The 20429-nt window shown below is 32.9% G+C and overlaps 3 protein-coding genes across 3 annotated transcripts; 2 read left to right on the top strand and 1 right to left on the bottom strand.

The window, feature by feature from the left end:
• Positions 1 to 9811: 9811 nt before the first annotated feature.
• On the top strand, positions 9812 to 11663 carry LOC106364903 (UDP-glycosyltransferase 73D1-like). The gene has a single exon (XM_013804388.3). The coding sequence runs from the start codon at positions 9996 to 9998 to the stop codon at positions 11583 to 11585; it is 1590 nt and encodes a 529-aa protein (XP_013659842.1). The 5' UTR covers positions 9812 to 9995; the 3' UTR covers positions 11586 to 11663.
• A 2831-nt stretch (positions 11664 to 14494) lies between these two features.
• LOC106367913 (UDP-glycosyltransferase 73D1-like) lies at positions 14495 to 17034 on the top strand. Its single transcript, XM_013807782.3, has one exon. It carries the CDS (start codon positions 15301 to 15303, stop codon positions 16807 to 16809), a length of 1509 nt encoding a protein of 502 aa, XP_013663236.1. The 5' UTR covers positions 14495 to 15300; the 3' UTR covers positions 16810 to 17034.
• A 1015-nt stretch (positions 17035 to 18049) lies between these two features.
• LOC106367914 (SRSF protein kinase 1-like) lies at positions 18050 to 20366 on the bottom strand. Its single transcript, XM_013807783.3, has 4 exons — positions 19942 to 20366; positions 18919 to 19755; positions 18795 to 18842; positions 18050 to 18714 (listed from the first exon to the last, which is right to left on the bottom strand). Exons 1-4 carry the CDS (start codon positions 20134 to 20136, stop codon positions 18295 to 18297), a joined length of 1500 nt encoding a protein of 499 aa, XP_013663237.1. The 5' UTR covers positions 20137 to 20366; the 3' UTR covers positions 18050 to 18294.
• Between the last annotated feature and the right edge of the window lie 63 nt (positions 20367 to 20429).

The following is a 20429-nucleotide window of genomic DNA, read 5'->3' as shown; positions in this document are numbered from 1 at the left end:
GGACTATATTTCTTTGAAAATTTTATTATCCCATCAGTTCATTAATATGTTTAGCTATGGGTGTTCAATTTTTGGTTTAGCTCTAGTTTTTTTTGGGTGCAAATTCAGTTGTGATTTCGGTTAGTCTATTCAAGAGATGTAGAAACTGTTTAGTTATTTATGAAATTGAGTTTGGTTTTGGTTATTATGGTTTTTGGTTCGGATAACAATATTAGAAACTTGATAAAATTTGAGTTTAATTCGGTTTTCAGTTCCCATTTTTGGATAATTTAGAATAATTCAGGTAAAAATCACATTTGGAATTTTGTTGGATATAATAACGGATAAATCTAAATTTTTGAATAATGTTTATTGGGTAATTCAGTTCTATCGAGGAATTACGACAATTAAAGATCTACGATAAAAAGTAATAGGATAATTCATTTTTGGGTTGTTCGGTTATAAATAGCAGTTTCAGAATATTTGATAATTTAAAACTGTCAATAATTAATATATTAAGGTATATAAATTGTATTTAAGATATTCAGGTACCTATTCGATTCTCGTTAAAATTCTAAATAAATAGCATATGTTTTAGTAATGATTAATGTTAATAATATTAATATTTGGTTATGATTTAAATAAAAAACATATGTTTTCAATAATGCAGTGGTATAGATCTGTAAATATTTTTTTAAAATAGAAAGGTAACTCAAAAAAAGATCTTATGTTTTCATAGTATAGATTCTTTGTATTGATCATATCCCAAAAGTTAAAATAAGAGTATAGATTCTTTGTATAATGGAGGATTAGGTATAAATAAATAATTATATTTTTAGAGTTAACTAATCTAGACTTATGGTTTAGATTTAAGTAGAGACATTTTGGAGCGGGATGGAGTTTAGGATTTTAACATATATATATATATATATATTTAAAATTCAAAATAGAAATTTGAAAATAATTTAAAAGAAATTTTCAAATTTCAGAATAAGTTTTTTCTATTTATTTTAAATAGTATAAGGTTGTAGTCCAATTTAGACACAAGTTGGATCAAATTTTGTGATTCTATCTTAATAATATTGATTTTGACACCCATTCCCGAATATGGAATATATTTTTTCAAATTTAATTAAATATTAAAATGTGTAAACTTTTGTATATTTAACTTTTTCAGTGTGTGTACATTCTTATTGACATCAATCTTCTCCTTCATCTCGATTGAGACCCTTGATTGATTCGCCTCTTCTCCTAGCCCGAGAATCAGCAGCCACCATGACACCTTAGAAGAAAAAAAGCGAGTGTGATTGTTCCTTCCGCAGGCTTCACCATCTGTACAGCTTCTAACTAAACTCATCAAACTGAAACCCAAACAAAAACTAAAATCAACAACCCACACTGCTTAGCGAATGAACACAAAAGATCTCATCAAATAAATAAAACTCACATATGGTTTTCAGGGAAGATCAGTGGAGGACTGAACAGAAAAATCATCAAACATATTGTTGCCAATCGTAGGAATGGAAGTCTCAAAACCATCTGTATCAAGCGTCATCTATATAATATTCCACAACCCACAGTTGAACGTGATAAAAAATCAAACTAAATAGATGTCGTTCAGTATTATTAGGGATTTAGGGTATATTCCCTTGCTTTTAAAGTATTACGAAAATAAAAATAATTACGTAGATGTTTACTGCTTGAATAAACAGAATTACAAAAATACTGATTTTAATTAAAAGCATATATTAAATATTTCTCAGTGGCAGGGAATAGTAATTACGTACCAATTTAAAGGGTTCCTCAAAAAAGGTCCTTTGGTTTTAATAGTATTGATATTTTTTTTTTAATTTGATCACATAAGAATAAGATATGTATAACGTTGGTATAACTGGTTAACCGGCAATATAGTCACACCAAAACCAAAAGATAAAAGGTAATTTGAATCAAACTTGTGGTCGATATTTTCACATAAAATGTTTAGACCAAACCGGTGCTATAATTTTATAATAAAATGTTTAGACCAAACCGAAGTTAGAATTTTATAATGTTAGGTTTGACTTATGTTTATTCAGTGGTTAAGTACATTTAATAAGTTACACATTACAATTCTATTTATTCGAATATAATTGATGCTGGTTATCCAAAGCAGAATTTTAGGTGTACTAGATTTTTTAACCGCGCTACGCGCGGATAAGATATTATATGTATTTCACAATTCTAAAAAATAATGTATAATATTGTATTATATTATTTAAAGAATATAAAATAAGACTACATAACATAAATATATTTTTTATTTTTTCTTTGTGAAAATCATTATGTTGTTTGATTGTTGTACTTAATTCACATATTTGCATAGATATTTGTGATAGATGAATAACTATATTTTTATTATCAGTAAATAATATATATTTATTATATAATATAAGAAAAATGAAATTATTTACTTTTTAACAAACTTGTCTCATGTTGGGGACTCGGTTATAGACATATCATATTCGAATGAAACATTTTTACACTTATCAATCTTCTTAACAATTAAGAAACAAATCTGAATATCAAAACAATATCTCATACAATCTCTTTGTGGAATAACTGCTCTGAAGAAATTGAATTTATGCATAAAAAAAGACTGGAAATGGATGTGCATATGTGTTATCTAAGTCAGCTTTAAAAAAAACTATTTATAGTTCATATATCATTTATGTCCATCCTATTTTTTTGTCCATCATTTCTTAAACATCTTGAAATAAGTAATGCTAATTAATAATAAACTTTTTGCTCACAAAATAAAAATCAAATTTGTTTAATTATCGCTTAATTTGTCTAACTGATATATGTATTTCTCAATTCTAAAAAAATAATGTATAATATTGTATTACATTATTTAAAGAATATAAAATATGACTACATAACATAAATATACTTTTTAAATTTTCTTTATGAAAATCATTATGTTGTTTGATTGTTGTACTTGATTCACATATTTGCATAGATATTTGTGATAGAAGAATAACTATATTTTTATTATCAGTAAATAATATATATTGATTATATAATATAAGAAAAATAAAATTATTTACTTTTTAAACAAACTTGTTTCATGTTGGGGACTCGGTTATAGACATATCATATTCGAATGAGACATTTTTACAGTTATCAATCTTCTTAACATTGAAAAAACAAATCTACATATCAAAACAATATCTCATATGATCTACTTGTGGAATAACTACTCTGAAGAAATTGAATTTATGCATCAAAAAGGACTGGAAATGGATATGCAGATATGTTATCTAAGTCTGCTTCACAAAGTACTATTCATAGTTCATATATCATTAATGTCCATCCTATTTTTTTGTCCACCATTTCTTAAACATCTTGAAATAACTGATGCTAATTAATAATAAACTTTTGCTGGAAAAAAAATCAAATTTGTCTTATTATCACTTAAATATTTTATTAATATGGTCTAAGAAGCTTTTAAGTGATATCATAGTTTAATTTATTAGTTTTTTTGTTACTTTTTAGAGGTTTTTGTATTTAAGATTTTTTTTCATATTAAACTTCTATTTCTTTCACAGAATTGATATATATATATATATATATATATCATAAAAATTACCATCAAATCAGTTTTACTTATTTATTATTTTGTTTGAACGAAAATACACTTTTTAAATAATTTAATTTAAAATAAAATTATATATTAATTTGCTGTATTTTAACAATTTCATTGATTTAATTAATTTGCTTTGGTGGATAACTTAAAAAGTTTTCATATGAATCTGGGAAAGCAAGCTTATGTTGTTATATTATATTTATTTTGTGTATATAGAATCTATATATAATGTTAGTTTAATAAAGAAAGAACATTATTTTTTTTGTAACTTCAAAAAGATACATTATTATAATTTTAAATGAATCAAAATTGAATAAAATGGTAATTAAATATTTGTAAATCTAATTGTTTAGTTGGATTCTCATGAAAAAAAAAATCGATTGGTTAAACAAATGTTTAAAAAAAATTTGTGGTATTTTTTTGTCTATAAATTATAAAATTTATTGAATTAATATATTTAATTATTGCATCCTTAAATAATATTTTATTAAGACATTAGAAAAATATGTTTTGAGTTGTTTTGTCAAATTGTACAAAAATCTATGCTTTTTCATATTTGTAACTTCAAAAAGATACATTATGACAATTTGAAATTAATCAAAATTGAATAAAATGGTAATTAAATATTTGTAAATCTAATTATTTTTTTTTATCTTGTTTAGTTGGATTCTCATGAAAAAAATCGATAGGTTAAACAAATGTTTCAAAATTTGTTGTGTTATTGTTTTGTCTATAAATTACAAAATTTATTGAATTAATATATTTAATTATTACACCCTTAAATAATATTTTATTAAGACATTAGAGAAGTATATTTTAATTGTTTCCTATGCTTTTTCATATTTGTCACGAAAATTTATATGTTAAACTTACTTTTACAAAATTCTTAACTTTGTCACGAAAACAAAAATCTATGCTTTTTCATATTTGTCAACGTTCTCACACTTTCTAAGAATATATTAGCTTAGTCACTTACTTATTTTTTTTTTACAAAACAAAGTATCGGAGTCTTGAAAGTTGAATTTATATTATTGTAAATGTACATAAGAGTTTGTGATTATATACTTAGTGGTTCTTGTATATGTGTCCAAGAATGTTTCAATGGCTTAGTGGTAACTGTCCTATATATATATCATACTAACCCGGGTTCGATTCTCACCTTCGCATTGTTTTTTTTATTTTTTACGAAAAGTAAATGAGATGACATGGCAATTTCGGGTTCTCTGATTGGTTGATTTTTCTATCCTATGTGGACACCCTCTCCATGGCTTATATCCCCCTTTTAGTATAGTATAGATTGTTGTCATATAGTCTCGATTAGTTAGGCATAATAATGATAAGATTATAAATTAAATGTAACATAATTTTCTAGAAATATGTCTATTAAGTCCATTTAAAAAACACATATCTATACTATTAAAAGAGAAAAAATCCTAAAAAATCTACCTATAAAATGTTACTGCACCCTTTCATTAATTAATAATATTTTTGGTCTAACATAATATTTCCCTAATTATCTCTAACTATACTGTAGTATTAAAGCTCTAACTATATGGTAGTATTTAAGCTATTATCGATTCATATGCATTTAATAGTATAACACATTAAATAATTACATTTTCTAAGTATATTGATGACCGTAGTAATCACTTATGTTTCCATGAAATTCATATACATTTAATAGTATAGATATCACATCAAATAAAACTGATCATATACATTTAATAGTATTACACATAAAATAAATACCATTTTTGTATATGATAGCAAAAACTTTTATTACCAGCCAAGCTCTATAACTTCTGGTTTTTATACTTCGACCTACATCATTAGTAAAAAAACAATAAACAACCTAGAACATAGTCTTTGAGTTACAAAAAAAAACATAGTCTTCAAATCTTAAAATTAAAAATTCAACCAACGAACACCATAGCGTCTTCTCAAAACTATTTGAATAATTTTATACCAAACTAGGACTTTGGCTACAAATAAATAAATAAATATTATTGTAAAATTAACTTCGAATCTAAATTAAAGAAAATAGATAAATTTTATAATAGATTAACACTAATAAAAATAAAATAATATTTAAGTATAACTATAAATTAGATTTTGTAAAATATTTCATGTGATACACTTCTTCTCTAAAATATTTTATCACTTAACATTATGGTTGTTATGCATTAATGTAGGTCTATATTGGGTTTGGATCTGTTCTTTTGGATCCGATTTGGTTAGAGTCTATAATTCAAATATCTATAAAATATATGTAATTTTGGTACAAAATAGGTTCGGATCAGATCGGTTATTTTGGACCAGAAAAGATTCAAAGTACTTGAAATCCTTAAAAAGCTAAAACACGAAAATCTAAACAAATACCTGAAAATATTCAAATACCCAAAAACCAAAATTATCTGAAGAACCATATATATCCAAAGTTTTATTCGAATACCCGAAATATAATTTTGAAATTTCACCGAAACCCGAAACTATGACCGAAAATCCAAATCTAAAACTTAAAAATTTCTATAATACTCAAAACAATTTGAAATATCCAAAGATACATAAGATACACAAAATATTCAAGTACTTTGGGTACCCGACTCGAACAGAGACCTGCAGATCCAAAAAAAAAGCCAATATGTAGTTTACTCGATTTCGGACCCGAACATGTACTTTCGTGTTGGTTTCGTTTCAGTTTTTCGGATCCGAGAAAAATGTCTATGCCTAAGAGACAGGTCATAAGAGTGTACATACAAAATCTCACATAAAGTACTTCATAAATTATATATTTTTTAACAAATTTCCTTATTCGATATGATACGACTTTATAACATAATAATATAAAAATCATAGAAGATTAATTAATATCAAACTTTGTTTATAACCAAACAAAACCTGTATTTTCGAAGTGCGGATCAAAATCTAGTGTTTCAATTAAGGTTGTGACTTTTGTTTTAATATATAAGATACAGACATGTATATTTCTCATGCCCAAACCAACATGTAAACATTTATAGCAATACGCTAAAATATTTGCTTAGAGACGGAGCCACGTGAAGCATTAACTATTGGCCATAAGATTAACCACCGACGCACAATTATTATAGAGAAGGTTAACCAAAAGGCAAAATGTACATCAATATTCCGTAAGGTTGTACTAGTCTACGTTGGTTTGTTCACAACCGACGCATTGAACGTTTCAAAGTGTCCTTTTTTCCTTTAAACCAAAAACAAAATGTCCTTTTCAAAGGAAACTCAGTAGAAAAAAACCTACAAATAAATACGAACAATTTTTGCCGTGATGTTTGGGGTTTATTTCTTAAAAAAAAGTTAGCTTAAATTTACGATTTGGTTGTCACTTGCCAGCAACTATATAAATTTCTTGGTATAGGCGCTGGCAAAACAAGGGTAGTTCCTTAACAAGTTTTTTTTGGGTTTAAATTCTGTAGCTAGTTCGTCGAGGTACCTTCACTTAAAGCATTTTATAGTTTTTAATGACAAAATAATTGACGGAATACATTAGAGAATGGTATTTTGCTTAGTCAAAAACAATATATATAATAGAATGTAGCATTATTGATTTTTACTACTAGGCCGTCTAGTCTGAGGATCTTACTGATTTAAACGCAGCGGCTATGATTGTGGTTACGGGAGTTTGTGGATGCGGGTGATTACAGTTTTTAGCGATCTTAAGGGTATGACTAGTTTCCCCGCTACCACCCGCAAACATAACTTTTGCGGTTGGTAGCGGTTGTTGGTGTTTTGCAATAATCACTCAAACCGCTCTAAACCGTTTCAAACCGCACTAAACCTCATAAATTCAAAAGGTTGTTTCAGGTAGTGTTTGCGGTTGCGGTTGCGGGCGGTTGCGGGATGATACATTTTTTTTCATTTTTTTTAAATAATATAAATAAAAAATAAAAATATTCAATAATTTTTAAATTGGAATTATAAAAATACTAAAATATATCTATTATATTTTAATTAATATTATAAAATTTTAAAATAAAATATTTTCTATAATTTTTAAAAATTTAAAACTATAAATTTCTAATTATTATATTATGATTTTTGATATTTTATAATTATATAAAATAAAAATATTGTTAATTTGTTATTTAACTGCTGTTACATTTGATAGTTAACCAGTCATAAGTATTCCACAAATGCACTAACTTTTAACCGCAACCAGTCATACAAATCTCTTATAACCGCTAGAAACCGCAACCACCCGCATCCGCAAACTCCTACAACCGCATCCGCAAACTCCTGCAACCGCAACCGCTGCGTTTGAACCAGTCAGGCCCTAAAAGATTTGTACGACTGGTTCTGTAGTTAGAAATTGATGGGTTTTTTAAGATACTTATGACTGGTTCAATAATAAATTAACCATATTTATATTTTATATAATTATAAAAATATAAAAAATTATGATATTATAATAAATATAAAAATTATATTTAGAAAGTTATAGTTTTAAATTTTTAAGAATTATAGAAAATATTTTTACTTTAAAATTTTATAATATTAATTAAAATATAATAGATATATTTTAGTATTTTTATAATTCTAATTTTAAATTTTTATTGAATATTTTTATTTTTGTATTTATATTGTTTTAAAAAAGAAATTTTTTTTTATCCTCCTGCAACCGCCCGCAACCGCAAATGCTAGTTGAAACCAACTTTTGAGGTTTAGAACGGTTTAAAGTAGTTTAGAGCGGTTTGAATGATTGTTGCAAAACGCCAATAACCGCTACCAACCGCAAAAATTCGTTTGCGGATGGTAGTGGGGAAACCACTAATGCCCTAAATCTCCCGTTTGAATTTTATTAGGTTGATTTGAACTTTTGGGTTTTCGATAATTACACTCATAAATTCTATTCAGGTTTTACTAAATTTTTAGATCAGATTCGGTTTGGTTCTTTTCAAGTTCATTTCATATCAATTTATTACCAATATCTTAAATCATTCACAAAAACTAAAAACAATTGACCAAAATATGCAAAATACACAAATTATTCAAAATTTTGATTAAAAATTAGTTAAACTACCTAAATTAACTAAAAAAAAAATCAATATAAAAATTAAAATAAATTACAAAAATATTTAAAATACTCTAAAATATCTAAATTACATTAACGTATATAATAAAATTAACATATTTAACTAATTTAAGATATTTTTAAATCTTAATTTGGATTTTTATTTGAGTACCTCTTTAATTTTGTTCGGATATTATTTTATAAGGGTTTGGATCAAACTTTGATTCGGATTAAGATTTGAATTTCGGTATAGGATAGAAACGTCGATGCCTTTTTATTACATGCCCTTATAATTTCTCGATAAAAAGTTCCACAAGAATGATTGAATGAAACTAGTATAAAAGGTGATGATTCTGATCATTATATAATGAATGGATTTCCCAACATGTACATTATGTTATAGGATTCACAATACTTTGACTGTCTTCCTGCCTTTTACAATGTATATTTTTTGCGATCATATGCTACTTGTCATTCATAATATCGTTACTTGTTAGTCATCCCAACAAAACATTTGTTTTATTTTATTTGTACCTAATAGGCAAAAGAACTTCTTAGACATATAGGCAAACTCAGCATTTTCCATGCAGTTTCTAAGACATATAGATAGTCTTATTACTTCTTTTTTGAATCAATGGTTTGAAATCCATGAGCATCAATTATGCGAAAATAACAATCATATAACCTAAGGTATTAGTCTAAACTTTAGTTTTGTTTTCCATAAAGTCGACGTGAACTCTCATTCATATGTTGTGTTGAATTCTATTAATTGCTAAAGTAAATTAGTTTCATCATCGTTAGCAAACTCTCATAATCTTGAACTACAGCAAAAAGAAAATCAAATTAAACGATGTGATGAACAAAGCAGTTATTATCAATTTTTAGGCAGGGACAAAACCATAAAAGGTTAACTGACCCCAACGGTCCTCACAGTGACCTTTACGTTTATGTACAACCTCTTTGATACGCTCATTGACTTCATATTTTGGCCAGATGCTTGACCTTGTCGTATTTTTTACACTGATATCATAATCAAAAATTATTTTTAAAAAATGTTTCTACGAAGTTACCTCTTCGTAAATGTTAGTGAAATTTTCAATTCTTTTATATAAATGAGATTTCAACTTCCTCATACATTTCTTGATAAAAATGAGGTAGCTCACTATTGTCATGGTATAGTGACAAGCTCACTTTCGTCATCGATCAAAATTTTAAACAACGATGCTGCGTGGTTGGTTCTCTAAACAATAGTTTTTTTATAATGACTTGTTCAAAGTCAATATATACAGCTTTTGAAGACTTACCCAATACTAAATAAACTCCATTATAAAGATTCATTCACACATGTATATAATACACATATTAGCAGATTGTGTGTGTATCCTCTATATGTTATCCTTTATCTTCAAACATTTGATACACCCAAAAATGGAAACTAAAATGGTTTCAAAATCCAGAAGACTTCACTTTATATTGATCCCTCTCATGGCTCAAGGGCATCTAATCCCCATGGTTGATATCTCCAAAATTCTTGCGGAACAAGGCAACATCATCACCATAGTTTCAACCCCTCAAAATGCTTCAAGATTTGCGAAGACAGTTGAGCGCGCAAAGTCAGAGTCAGGTTTCCAAATCAACGTGGTGACATTCCCAATTGCCTACAAAGAATTTGGTCTTCCAGAAAATTGTGAGACTCTCGACACTTTGCCCTCCAAAGACCTCTTAAGGAAGTTCTACGACGCTGTGGACAAGATTCAGGAGCCCTTGGAGAGGTTTCTTGAGGAACAAGAAACCCCTCCGAGTTGCATAATCTCCGACAAATGCCTTTTTTGGACGTCCAAAACCGCGAAAAGGTTCAAGATCCCAAGGGTTGTGTTCCACGGAATGTGTTGTTTCTCTCTTTTAAGCTCCCACAACGTCCATCTTCACAGCCCGCACCTCTCGGTTTCTTCAGACTCAGAGCCTTTCTCTATACCAGAAATGCCACATAAGGTCGAGATAGCTGGATCGCAGTTACCAGGTGCGTTCAGGAAATTAGAAAATATGGATGACGTTCGCGAGAAGATGCGTGAATCTGAATCTGAAGCCTTTGGGGTTATTGTTAATAGCTTCCACAAACTGGAACCTGGCTATGCAGAGGCCTACGCTAAAGCCATCAAGAAGAAGGTATGGTTCATTGGACCAGTTTCTTTATGCAATGATCGTAGGGTGGATTTATTTGATAGAGGAAACAACTGTAACATTGCGATTAGTGAGACTGACTGCTTGAAGTTTCTAGATTCGATGAGACCAAAGTCTGTCTTATATGTTTGTCTAGGTAGCCTCTGTCGACTAGTACCTAATCAACTGATAGAACTAGGGTTAGCGTTAGAAGAATCAGGCAAGCCCTTTATTTGGGTGATCAAGACCGAGGAAAAACACATGAATATGCTAAATGAATGGCTAAAACGTGAAAGGTTTGAAGAGAGGATTAGAGGTAGAGGGATAGTGATAAAGGGTTGGAGTCCTCAGGCTATGATACTCTCACATGGCTCTACCGGAGGGTTCTTGACTCATTGCGGTTGGAACTCGGCGAGCGAAGGGGTATCTTTTGGTGTACCAATGATCACATGGCCGATGTTCGCTGAACAGTTTCTCAATGAGAAACTGGTAGTGGAGGTGTTGAAGGTTGGGGTTAGGGTTGGTGTGGAGATTCCTGTGAGATGGGGAGACGAGGAAAGAGTTGGAGTGTTGGTGAAGAAACATAGTGTTGTGAAAGCTATAAAGCTTTTGATGGACGAAGATGGAAATGAAGATGGTGAGTTCTTGGGAAGAAGGATACGCGTTCAAGAACTTGCAGTAAAGGCGAGAGAGGCTGTGGAAATGAAAGGATCTTCGAGTACTAACGTTTCATTATTTATCCAAGATGTCTTAGAGAAATTGAGTCTCGAATAGAGAAGTCTAAGGTAGTATATGCTAATGTAAAAGACAATGTTAAACTCGTTTTAAACAAGGAAAAATTCAATTTTAGTATCACGAAAATGTTACTTTAATAGAGATCATCAAAGAGGTCTATGATAACTTTGAGGCTCTTAATATTATTAGTTGCCATACATATTGATGAACATGTATTCATTAGAGATAAGAGGTCAACGATAAGCATACGTAGTGATTAAAATTTATTCATTAGATATTTAACAAAGAGATTTACGATAATCTGGAAGCTTTTAGAAAAATGTAAGAAGATAGATGCTTAACACTACTTCTGAAAATCTAATATGGTGTGTAGAAGTATCAATATAGAAAGGTCTAAAAGAAGGGTATCAAGCAGAGAGACCAGGCGCTTTAACCTCTTCTTTGGTTCTATGCTTATCGTTGGTCCTATAAATTGTCATGACAAAGATATCTTCTTCTAACAAGGCGCGGGATGGGATACATGTTCTTGGTCCATTATGTTGGCCGCAATAAAATGAATGCAGTTGTTACATTTCATGATCCGAAAATAAAGTGATTCATAGAATCTCGGCGTCTTGACTCATGATAATGTAATTGTACGAGTGAGGATATGATCTCAGGTTAGAAACGTTAAAACAACATTGTTCTCCAACAACAGTGAAACATGATGTTAACAATAAAATCTATTGATACGAAATTGTGGTTCATTAGTAATACTATAGTACACAATATTTTAACAGGTCCTCCAACAACGATGAAACAGATGCTAACGACAAAATCAATAATCATACAGACTGATAAACAGATGTGAACTTCATCTGTAATATTCGGGCTTTACCTCTGGCTCACCTTCATATACAATCCCTGCAATGATTTTTAAAGAAAGCAGCATCAAAGAAATTGAAATCAAATTTAACTAGACAGACTCTGAACTAGCTTTTAAAGAGAACAGTTTAATTTTTAACTTTTAAAGAGAACAGTTTAATTTTTACATTGGTGGTGTGTATGGTTGTTCCAGTGGTCATGCTAATGGTCTGAACTAGCTCAACGTTTAGGCGCAGGAGAAAGACCGCCAGTGCCACAACTGCCTCCATCTAGGCCCTCCACTAAACGTTATGAATTTGATGACAAACAAAGCATCAACCACCTTTAACCTTTCCTAGCAAATATAAAACTTGATTCAATATAGTATGAAAAAGAAATACAAAGAAAATAAATCAATTATTCTTACAGTAAATTATTATGGCCCAGTATTGTTGAAGTCTTGAAGAAGTCCAATTTTCTTGTTCTTTCTAAACCCAAAATTGATGGGAACAGATAGAGCCACAAATAGTACTACACAAGGCACGACTAACATCTGGATCAATTTCCTTGTATAGACTCGTATATGATCTTGCCCGACCTCTACGGGAAAGCAGGCGTAACACATGCTTCCTATTTTCTCCAAAGTTTTCAGTAATTCCTTTTCCTTTGATTATTATGTGAAATTGACTTGACGAAGGTGGAAGTCTGGGAATTTTGAGCCTCTTATTTTTTGTTATTGTTGAAAATTATTAACTTCTAAGCCCATAAAATTATTTTTGTTTCTGACCCTAACATCGTCAGAACCGGCATTGTATGAATATGTCAAGAAAAAATAAGCGAAAATGAGTATATATATATATATATATATATTGATATATATATATAAATATATATATATATATATATTTGGCCTTTTATAAACTTAAAATTTAGGATTAAAATCTCTATATTTCTTTTCTTTTTTTTTTGAAAAAATCTCTATGTCATCTGCCTTTTTCAATGTATATTTTTGCGATCATATGCTAGTTGTCAGTTGTCACTCATATCGTTACTTGTTAGTCATCCCAACAAAATATTTGTTTTATTTATTTGTACCTACTAGGCAAAAGAACTTCTTAGACATATAGGTAAACTCAGCATTTTCCATGCAGTTTCTAAGACATAGATAGTCTTATTGCTATTCCTTTTTTTTTTTTTTTTTGTATCAATGATTTGAAATCCATGAGCATCAACAACGCGAAAATAACAATCACATAACCTAAGGGTTTAGTCTACACTTTCGTTTTGTTTTTCTTCTTCTTTTTCGATCTAAAAGTCAACGTGAACTCTGATACATATGTTATGTTGAATTGCTCAAATAAATTAGTTTCATCTTCGTTAGCAAATCTCTTTTCATCTTTGAACTACACCACCAAAAAAATCAAATTAAACGTGTCATGAACAAAGCAGTTGTCTACCTTTAGGCAGGGACAAGACTGTAATACCTGACCATTTACGGTTAATGGGTTTTCCATATCCCTTTATTCGGTTCATGACATGAATTCTGCCCCGTACGGGCACTGCATTAATTTTTGAAACTAGAAAGTTTTGTGTAATGACTTTCCAATCACTACTATATAATTTATTTTCGTGTTTTAACCTCATTCGTATGATATCGTGAATCAATTTCCAATAGTTCATTAATCTTTCTACTACTATAGTTCAAACACACTTAACTTTAGAGTTTTTTTTTCTGAAAGTGTGACCGAAAAATAAGTGCATTTTGGTGACATAAGTAACCAAATCAATTCTATTAAATTTTTCACTATATGCCATTGTTACAAGTCTCTCATTCTCAAAAAATGCAAGTCTTTTTTGAATCTCAAGATTGTCACACATGTTAGTGTGACCCATGTAAGATTCCACACTCGTTAGGATTTGGTTCTGATACCACCTGTAACGCTTTGACTGTCAGCATCTAATGGATCTTATATGTCTGCTCACTCGGCTATGAGCTCCATTTTGTACAATGGGTGGAACATTAATTTTTTGAAACTCGAAAATTTTGTTTATTAACCATGTAATCATCATATGATTTTTTCCATTGTTTTGGCTTTACTTGCATGATATCGTGAATTACGTTCTTATAGATTATCCATCATTTTATTACTTTAGCTTGAACATGTTTAGAAATTCTTTGTGGATGTGGGAGAAATTATTTGTAGATGTGTGACCAAAAAAATAAGTGTAGTTTATTGATATAGATAACAAAATCAATTTTATTAAAAAGAATATTATAATAGAACACAAATCGAAAGGTTACAAAGGTAATAAAAGGTTAACAGACCCCAACGGTGTTCCCAGTGAGTGACCTTAACGTTTACGTACAACCTTCTTAGATACGCTCATTGACTTCATACTTTGGCCAGATGCTTGACCTTGTCGTATTTTTTACACTGATATCATAATCAATAATTATAAAATTGTTTTCGTTTCGACGAAGTTACCTTTACGTAATTGTTAGCGAAATTTTCATTTCTTTTATATAAATGATAAAATAACTCACATTTTTAATTGTAATGTGTATGTTTGTTCGTACGTCGTTGAGTTAAGGATTTCAGTTTCCTCATACATTTCTTGATAAAAATGAGGTAGCTCACCATTGTCACGGTATAGTGACTAGGTCACTTTCGTCATCGATCAAAATTTGAAACAGTGGTGATGTTGGTTGGTTCTCTAAACAATAGTTTTTTTTTTTTAAATGACTTATTCAAGTCAATATATTTAGCTTTTGAAGACTTGCCCAATCCTAAATAAACTCCATTACAAGATTCATACACACGTATATATATACACATATTAGCAGGCTGTGTGTGTATCCTCTATATGCTATCTCTCCTTTATCTTTAAACATTTGATAAGCCCAAAAAAAATGGAAACTAAAATGGTTTCAAACCCTAAAAGACTTCACTTTATCTTGGTCCCTCTCATGGCTCAAGGGCATCTAATCCCCATGGTTGATATCTCCAAGATTCTTGCGCGACAAGGCAACATCGTTACCCTAGTTTTAACCCCTCAAAATGCTTCAAGAGTTGCGAAGACAATAGAACGTGCGAGATCAGACTCAGGTCTCCAAATCAACCTGGTGACATTCCCAATTGCCTACAAAGAATTTGGTCTTCCTGAAAATTGTGAGACTCTCGACACTTTGCCCTCCAAAGACCTCTTACGCAAATTCTTTGACGCTGTGGAAGAACTCCAGGAGCCCTTAGAAAGGTTTCTTGAGGAACAAGAAACCCCTCCAAGTTGCATAATCTCCGACAAATGCCTTTTTTGGACGTCCAAAACCGCGAAAAAGTTCAAGATCCCGTGGGTTTCGTTCCACGGAATGTGTTGTTTCAATCTTTTAAGCTCCCACAACCTCCATCTTCATAGCCCGCACCTATCCGTTTCTTCAGACTCAGAGCCTTTTACAATACCAGCAATGCCACATAGGGTCCAGATAGCTAGATCTCAGTTATCTGGTGCGTTCAGGAAACAAGCAAATAGGGATGACGTTCGCCGCGAGAAGATGCGTGAATCTGAAGCAGAAGCCTTTGGAGTTATTGTTAATAGCTTCCAAGAATTGGAACCTGGCTATGGAGAGGCCTACGCTGAGGCCATCAAGAAGAAGGTATGGTTCGTTGGACCCGTTTCTTTATGCAATGATCGTATGGTGGACTTATTCGATAGAGGTAACAACAGTAACATGGCGATTAGTGAGACCGCATGCTTGAAGTTTCTGGATTCCATGAAACCGAAGTCTGTCTTGTATGTTTGTCTAGGTAGCCTCTGTAGACTAATACCTAATCAATTGATAGAACTGGGGTTAGGGTTAGCAGACTCTGGAAAGCCCTTTATTTGGGTGATCAAGACCGAGGAAAAACACATGACTGCGCTAAATGAATGGCTAAAACTTGAAATGTTCGAAGAGAGAGTTAAAGGTAGAGGGATAGTGATAAAGGGTTGGAGTCCTCAGGCTATGATACTCTCACATGGCTCTACCGGAGGGTTCTTGACTCATTGCGGTTGGAACTCGGCCAGCGAAGGGGTATCTTTTGGTGTACCAATGATCACATGGCCGATGTTTGCTGAACAGTTTCTCAATGAGAAACTCGTAGTGGAGGTGTTGAAGGTTGGGGTTAGGGTTGGTGTGGAGATTCCTGTGAGATGGGGAGACGAGGAAAGAGTTGGAGTGTCGATCAAGAAACATAGTGTTGTGAAAGCTATAAAGCTTTTGATGGATGACGATGGAAATGAAGATGGTGAATTCTTGGGACGAAGGAAACGCATTCAAGAACTTTCAGTAATGGCGAGAGAGGCTGTGGAATTGAAAGGATCTTCGAGTACTAACGTTTCATTGTTTATCCAAGATGTCATGGAGAAAGTGAGTCTCGAATAGAATATTCCAAGGTACTATATAAGCTAATGTAAAAGAATATGTTGAACTTTATTAGTGATATGATTATTATGAAGCTTTTAAAGATGTAAGTTGCCATACATAATGATGAAAATGTATTCATTAGAGATAGGATGTCTATGATAATTTCAAAGCTTCTAGAAATGTAAGAAGCATATACATAGAAATGTAAGAAGCATATACAGTATATTGATGAAAATTTATTCACTAGAGATTAACAAAGAGGTATACTAACTTGGAATTTTCTATTCGAGACTAACTTTCTCCACCCATGTGAGTCACTCCTAATTAACACAAACAATATCAACAAAAAAAATACATTAAAGAAACTGAAAATAGCATAAAGCTTTCCAAAAATAACGTATATACCTTATTTTATTTTTTAATAAACTGGTGTAAATAAAAGCAAATATTATAATCGCCAGGAATCTTGGGGGCTCTGAAACTGCTCGAGGATCATACGTTGACAATCTCCTGCGCTCCCTCCCGCGTCAACAAAATGCTCCACAGATTTAATACCATCATAGCCGTCCAATATAGCTTTCATGAACGGCACCGATACGCCGGACATCGCCTTCTGCATGAGACCGTTCATCTCCTCGTATTTTCCATATATACTGCACGTATGCAACCTCGCCGTTTGCTTTAACGTACGGCTCCGTCCCCGGTTCCACCACCGCCTTGTGAACAAGAGGCCAAGCTCGCATCAATGCGTCCTGATGGTGTTGGAGGACGTAAGCTGCGGGGGAGAGACCATTGGAGTCGGTAATAAGCGTTCTTCCGACGTCGGTTAGAGAGTATTTCCTCTCTACGGATCCAGTGGCGGCGTCGTTGAGGTGTTCGGAGAAGACGCCCTAGCTTGTGAGCATACGAAGTATACGCTGGAGAGGGAGGATCTCGGAGGCGGAGAGAGTAGAGTTGGCTCCGGAGTTCCAGATAGCGTCGGCGATGCCTAGTCTGACGGCGGCGTTAAGTGACATTGGAACGCTTATCATGTTAGCAAGACGTGCTTTGTTTTCCTCTTCCATTTTTTTCTCTAGTTTTTATTTAAAGAGTTTATGTTAAGTTCATGCAGAGATAGGGAAAGTCAGCGAGGAAGAAAAAGGGAAGCTGTGATCAAAACAAAACAATCTGCGCTTCACGGGTTTCTGCTTGACTTGTGTGTGTTAATCTTGATTTGTAATAAACAGCTTTTGTCTTTAACCGGGTAAAAATGTAAGGCTGTTACTAATTTCATTGGCGTCAGAGTGTGATTTCATGAATGAAATATGATATATTCAGTCAAATACATGTTGAATGTCAATATATTTGGATTCGTAAAAGTACACATACAAGAAGATATCACAACTGCACATATGAAATTGTTGAGAGCTCACACTAGTAAACAGCTTGAAGTGGTTCTGACTTGAGCTCTCTCACTAGCACAGTGGCGAGTTTTAATTATCACATTTCCCCTTTCGCTCAAAATCAAATTGCTTGTTTATAAGAGGAGCTTTTGCTCATACCTGGTTTGGACTTTGGGGATGATATGGCAACGTTTCCCATTTTAACTACCACAGCTTCTTGCTCCTCCTTCTCTCTGTTCTTTCTCTCTGTATCCAGCTTCTCTTCCGGTTCCTGGTCTTGAGTTAAAAGAGACGGTTCTAAAGAGCGAGGGACAGGATTGATCCAAGGATGCAAAAGACACTGAGCCGCAGTTGGCCGCTTCTCGGGAACGAAATCAAGAATCGAAACAAGAAAGTCACTCAAGTCATTTGCATCTTGCTCACTGAACTCGTACTTCTCTGTAAGGACTTTGTTCATAGGCCAGAAACGCAGTCTTCTTATGTGTCGAAGATCACCATGCCTGTTGAACAAATCTCTTGAGTACCGGCCTCCTAAAGCTATCTGCAAAACACACAAACAGAGAAAGAAGTTGGAGTTTAAGACGGCCTTGAAGGGTATAGCCTGGTAATGATTCTATTTACCTTGCGTGGCATCATCCCAAGAAGCTCCATCATCAAAGCCAAGTGGTCCTGTTAGTCACACAAAAGCAAATTAGCTTCGCATACATATATATGCACGCGACTAACTAGAGATCTTAAGCATTACCTCATCTCTATCATAGTTGTCTCCACTATGGGGATCGAAAAGTACATCACCAGTGGCAAGTTCAAAACATATACACGCAAACGACCAAAGATCTGCCGAGGTAGAATACTTAGATCCAAGGATCACTTCAGGACACCTATACTGTCTCGTCTGAATATCGCTAGTGAACTGTTTATAAGTCCAACACGCGTTACCAAAGTCAACAAGCTTACACTTGAGATCAGCAGATTCCACAAGGTGCCTTCTACTCGATCGACTCCCTTTCTTACCTCCTTGCTTCCCTTCCTCGCCGCCATTCGAAGTAGAAGGACAGTCTTCTTCTGCAGCAGCACTTGGTTTTCCATCAACCGAACGCTTCACCTTTCTAACATCTTTCTTATGATTCTTGACAAAGTCTCCATTGGAGTCAACAGTCTTCTCCTTACCACTAGCAATAACAAGCGGAGCTCCAGACTTCCTAGGATCTTTAGACGGATCAATCCTCGACACTAACAACACATTCTCAGGCTTGAGGTCAGTATGTATAATCGAGAGCTCTTTATGCAAGTAGTCCAAACCAACCAACATGTGGTAACAAATCTCCTTAACCATCCGAATAGGCAAGCCACGGTAGTCAGAATACTTTATAAGCGTCAATAAGTTATCTCCCAAGTACTCGAAAACCATACATACATGCTGCCCATTGGGGCCAGAGTGTTTGAAATGATCCAAAAGCTTCACAACACACTTGGTATCATCAGCGTCACCTTCAGCAATCTGTTGCAGTATAGTTATCTCATCCATGGCAGCTTCTGTATAGTGCTGTGCGCTCTTTTGCACCTTCAACGCCACATACCTCTGTTGCATCGATAAAGAGTCAAGATAATTACATAATTAAAGTAACTAACAATGGTTTTGGTTCATCTAATTAACATCAAATCGAACCTAAACGCCTAATCAGTAATCTCATACGCCTAGAGTGATTTGGTTAAAGTGATTTGTATGAAGATTGGTGCTAGAGAGAGAGTGAGAGTGTGTGCTTACGGAGGATAGAGTGTCCCAGGAGAGCCAGACGGTGGAGAAATGGCCCCAGCCGAGTTTGCTCTGGACAACGTACCGGCCGTTCTTGAAGGAGTCGCCGATCCGAACGGCGTGGTAACCGCCGCGGCGGTAATCCTCAGTGCCTTCGTCCTCAGAGGTGTATTCGCCGCCGTCGCTGCTCCACTTCTCCGCCTCCATAATTCGCCGATCTAGCCGCAAGGGGGGGAAGAGAGAAAACTATCTTTCTCAGTCTGAGTGCTCTCCGTCGCGATAACTGAATCCGATTTGGTGGATCTCTATCTCTCTCTGGCTTTGATTTTGTATTCTTCTGGAAGGTTGTGCAGACGAGGAGGAAGAGCTTAGCTGCTTGCTTCAAACTTTCATCTACCTTTTACGATACGCCACCGTTTTAACCCTCCAGCGACCGGTTCCTTGTACCGGCGGCTAAGAAATGATTGAGGAGTTGCTGACGTCATCACTATTTATTTTAA

This window comes from Brassica napus, chromosome A9 (assembly GCF_020379485.1).
Source record: "Brassica napus cultivar Da-Ae chromosome A9, Da-Ae, whole genome shotgun sequence".
Taxonomy (NCBI): Eukaryota; Viridiplantae; Streptophyta; class Magnoliopsida; order Brassicales; family Brassicaceae; genus Brassica; species Brassica napus.
The sequence above is the reverse complement of the archived record's forward strand: the minus strand, read 5'-3'. Positions and strand labels throughout refer to the sequence as shown.